The 3,683-nt window shown below is 34.6% G+C and overlaps 1 protein-coding gene across 2 annotated transcripts in view; it reads left to right on the top strand.

Moving 5' to 3' along the window:
- The first annotated feature begins 282 nt into the window (after positions 1–282).
- Positions 283–3,683, top strand: part of AHNAK2 (AHNAK nucleoprotein 2) — a 28,631-nt gene continuing 25,230 nt past the window's right edge. The window contains exons 1-4 of one of the 2 annotated variants that reach the window (XM_076345581.1): positions 343–365; positions 1,143–1,199; positions 1,793–1,934; positions 2,722–2,903. In XM_076345581.1, the coding sequence (XP_076201696.1) occupies positions 1,799–1,934; positions 2,722–2,903 (318 nt within the window). In that variant the 5' untranslated portion in view covers positions 343–365; positions 1,143–1,199; positions 1,793–1,798. Of the gene's footprint in view, positions 366–1,142; positions 1,200–1,792; positions 1,935–2,721; positions 2,904–3,683 lie in introns of both variants that reach the window. The other variant, XM_076345582.1, reaches the window with a different exon arrangement.

Below are 3,683 nucleotides of genomic sequence, written 5' to 3'. Positions count from 1 at the left end.
GATGCATACAATTCATAAAGAAAACCAAAATCAGCATACGATTGCTTTTGTCTCTCAGGAGTCTGTCCCTTGTGTTCTTGAGTTACATCCTTAAATGAGAATTGTATTTGTTCTTGACCTAAGGAAAGAGTTATTGGTTATTCTACATCCACCGTTACTAATGAAAGATTTGTACACAGGAGGAGACTATGCCTAAGTAGAAAAACTCTTCTAAAAAAATGGGTCATTGTTTAATGGTGGATGTTCCTTTCCCACCACTCATTTCTTTTCCACAGGTTAATGAAGTGGCAGTAGAAGACATCCGTCCAAGGCCACAAGGATCCTCTCCAGTTTATGAATATTCCATAGAAGAAGAATATTTAAAGGCAAGACACTGAGTTTTCATGCAAGCATGGCTTTACCAAGCCTCTTCATTCAAGGGGCTTTAGCTCCTACAACTAGCCAACACCCATATGTCATGTAACAGGATGTTGTTGCAGCCATATTGTCTTCCTGTCCCTACCAAAAACAGGGCCATGTTCATTGATGGTTTTATATTCTACCGGACTTGTTGCGGCCATGTTCTTGTTTCTTGGCAAAAAATGCATTTGACTTCATTCTTTAAAGGACCTGGGGCAGAGACTGTCAAGAAATCACAATTCTTTTCCTATTAGGATATTTAACTGGCTTGAATCTAACTAATACATATTTCAAAATTACCTGTACCTCTTGGTTATTCAAAAGTAAAGATTTAGTTAGTACAGTCATGTTAAGATAAGTAGGCAACAGTTTGAAATTCATGCTGAAGTCAAAAAAATGAAAAAAATGCACCTTCACAAAGATGAAAGCATGAGAAATGTGCTACATGAGTAACACAGAAAAGCTCCCAATGCATTAATACAATAGGTTTCCCGTGTTCATTTCATGCAAATTTTGGTACAATGCAGTGAGGCCTTGGCATCTAATTTACTACTGGGAATAATATAGTTAAATCATTCACATTGTACATTGCACTTGTAGATCCCAATCTTGCTCTGTTGCCATTAAAGTCAGCCTCATCTCAGTTCTTAGTCTAAACTAGGCATTTTAACTGATGTAGGACTTTTGTTGTACTTTACAACAGCACACTTCTGAACACTAAATAATTGCAAATTATTTTTCAGCTTCAAGAAGAAAACAAAAAATATTCTACAGACAAATCAAAACAGAGTCATCCACAGGTCAGTCTAAAGGCACTCAGTAGTTTTAGGCATGTGGTTTGCAAAACAGTAAAGTCCATCACAACACACAGACATGGATGAGTGGACAGAGGGAAGGACAAATAGGCAAAGAATCACTGTAGACTTGTTTTAACTAGGAACTTCACAAATTGCCTAGTTGTGGCACAGTTACTCGTCCTGTTTGGGGTCCTTCCATAATTCTTTTTAGCATTCTTTAGCCTTCTCCAGTTTGAGTACAGTACAGGATTAGCTCTTAGTCTGACTTTTCTGGCCCCTTGACTCTAATTCGGGTGCTTAACATCTTCACAGAAAATACAGTCTTTTAGTCCTAAAAGATTCCATATGTTTCATGTTTTAAAATTACAACCTATTTTCCCTATGGCCCTGATCCCGCATAACCCTAACACGTGCTTAATTCTAATTTAGAACAGAATCAAACCCACACTGAAAAAGTACATTCTCTGTTTTAGATAATCTTTCTTGAGCTACTGGAAATATACCTGTGAAGACTAAATTTTTTATTGTAGAATAATGTAGAACACTTTGATACAAATGAATAAAAATTATAAATTCACACCTTTTTCTATGTCTAGGAAACAATGGAAGTGACCCTGAAAACGGAAGTGGAAGCTGGTGCTAGTGGTTTTAGTGTGATGGGTGGAGGAAATGAAGGAATATTTATTAAAAAAGTACTTAAGGAATCTTCTGCTTCAAAAATATTTAGTCTGAGAGAAGGTACAGTCTGATTTTCTGTTTTTCTTTTTTTTTTTTTTTAAATATATCTTAAAATAATCAGGTATGTAGCTGTGTGTGCATATAGATAGCTACCTGATCTGTCATCTCTTTAGGTAATAGAAATAGTAGATCCCAAACCAACTAACATTATGTGTGAGCTTAACCTTTCCATATTAATAATTTCAAAGATCCGTTTCTTAAACAATAATGAAATGTGATTTTTTTTTTGTATACCATAAAAAAATTACCTAATATTCACTGAAACAGTGAAAAAGATACATAGAAAGTAGTGTATACACAACTAAAATGAAAAAAAAACAACCCAACTCATAACATTCATGAAGAACCTGCCTTCGATTCTTTCACAAAATAGTATGCCACAAAACTACAATAAATAATGATTTAAACAAGAACAAAAGTCCAGAGTCTAAATACTGAAAAACGTAAGAAAAAACTTTGTTACTGTCAGGGTAGTCACACACTGGAACAGGTTTTCCAGAGAGGTTGTAGAGTCACCACCCTTGGAACTGTTCAAAGCTTGACTGCACATAGACCTGAACAACTGGCTGTAGCTGACCCTTCCCTGAGCAGGACAGTTGGACTAGATGATCTCCAGAGGTCCTTTCCAGCCTTAACTATTCTGTGATTCTGTTATGTGAACATTGTTTTATATTTTAAATAAGTGGGATGTGATAATTATTTTTTTTAATGAGCATTAATTCAACAGAATCTGAAAAACTGCAGGAGAACACAAACTAATTAAAATTCTGTCTGATTGCACTTGCAGGTGATCAGCTTCTAAGTGCTACAATATTTTTCGATAATATCAAATATGAAGATGCACTCAAGATTCTCCAATATTCTGAGCCATACAGAGTCCAGTTCAGCCTCAAAAGAAAAATTGCTGGGAAAGAAGAGCTAGAAAACATTCACTCTGCAGCCCAGTACGAAAAGGAAAGATTAAGCCGGGTAGTTATTTGATTAGTTTACAAAGTTTGGATAACACTGTAGTAATGTGCTGTGTGGAAAGAGACCAGAAAATGCACACTTGTGTCTTCTTAAGACCTAGGCATGTGTTTAAACTTACGAGGATGAATATTCATCAGAAGAAAAAAATCCCAAACAGTATTTGCAGCTTTATAAATATCCTGGGCAGGACTACATATTTTGGATAAAGCCACAATCTTGCATTAGGGTAGAAAAACATTCTTCTCTAGAGAGTCAGCACTTTTTTTGTTGTTAAGTGTCCACTGATAGAACAGGCTCAGATAAGCTCGATTTATAGTCGATATTTTCCAAAACGTAAAATATCAATAAAGATTTTTCTCAAAAGCTCATCAAGGAAATTATCTCTTAAAAAGATGTGTTTAATCACTGATATCTCCACAGACATGATCTGCTCATAGGTCTCCATCACATTCAAAATTATTATTCTCTTCATAAACATATATATAAATATTATATATATTTGTACAGAGAGAGAGATACATACAGAAACCTCTATTTACTGCAATGTTTTGCAAAGAACATAAACCTTCAGAAATCCACATATTACAGTCATACAATCCATTTGTTTTATGTAATTTCTGCCTGAATTATATTCACCGTTTTCAGGAATTTTTTACATAACAAGTAGATACTGTGAATAAAAAGCACATATTTCTACATATTTTATAGTATGTGTTTTATTTTGTGTTGCATCTATATTTAGTTTACTTTTAATCTTCTGACTACTATTTGTTCTTTCAG

Source organism: Aptenodytes patagonicus, chromosome 7, assembly GCF_965638725.1.
Source record: "Aptenodytes patagonicus chromosome 7, bAptPat1.pri.cur, whole genome shotgun sequence".
Taxonomy (NCBI): domain Eukaryota; kingdom Metazoa; phylum Chordata; class Aves; order Sphenisciformes; family Spheniscidae; genus Aptenodytes; species Aptenodytes patagonicus.
Note: the sequence above shows the minus strand (reverse complement) of the source record. Positions and strands in the feature narration are given on the sequence as shown.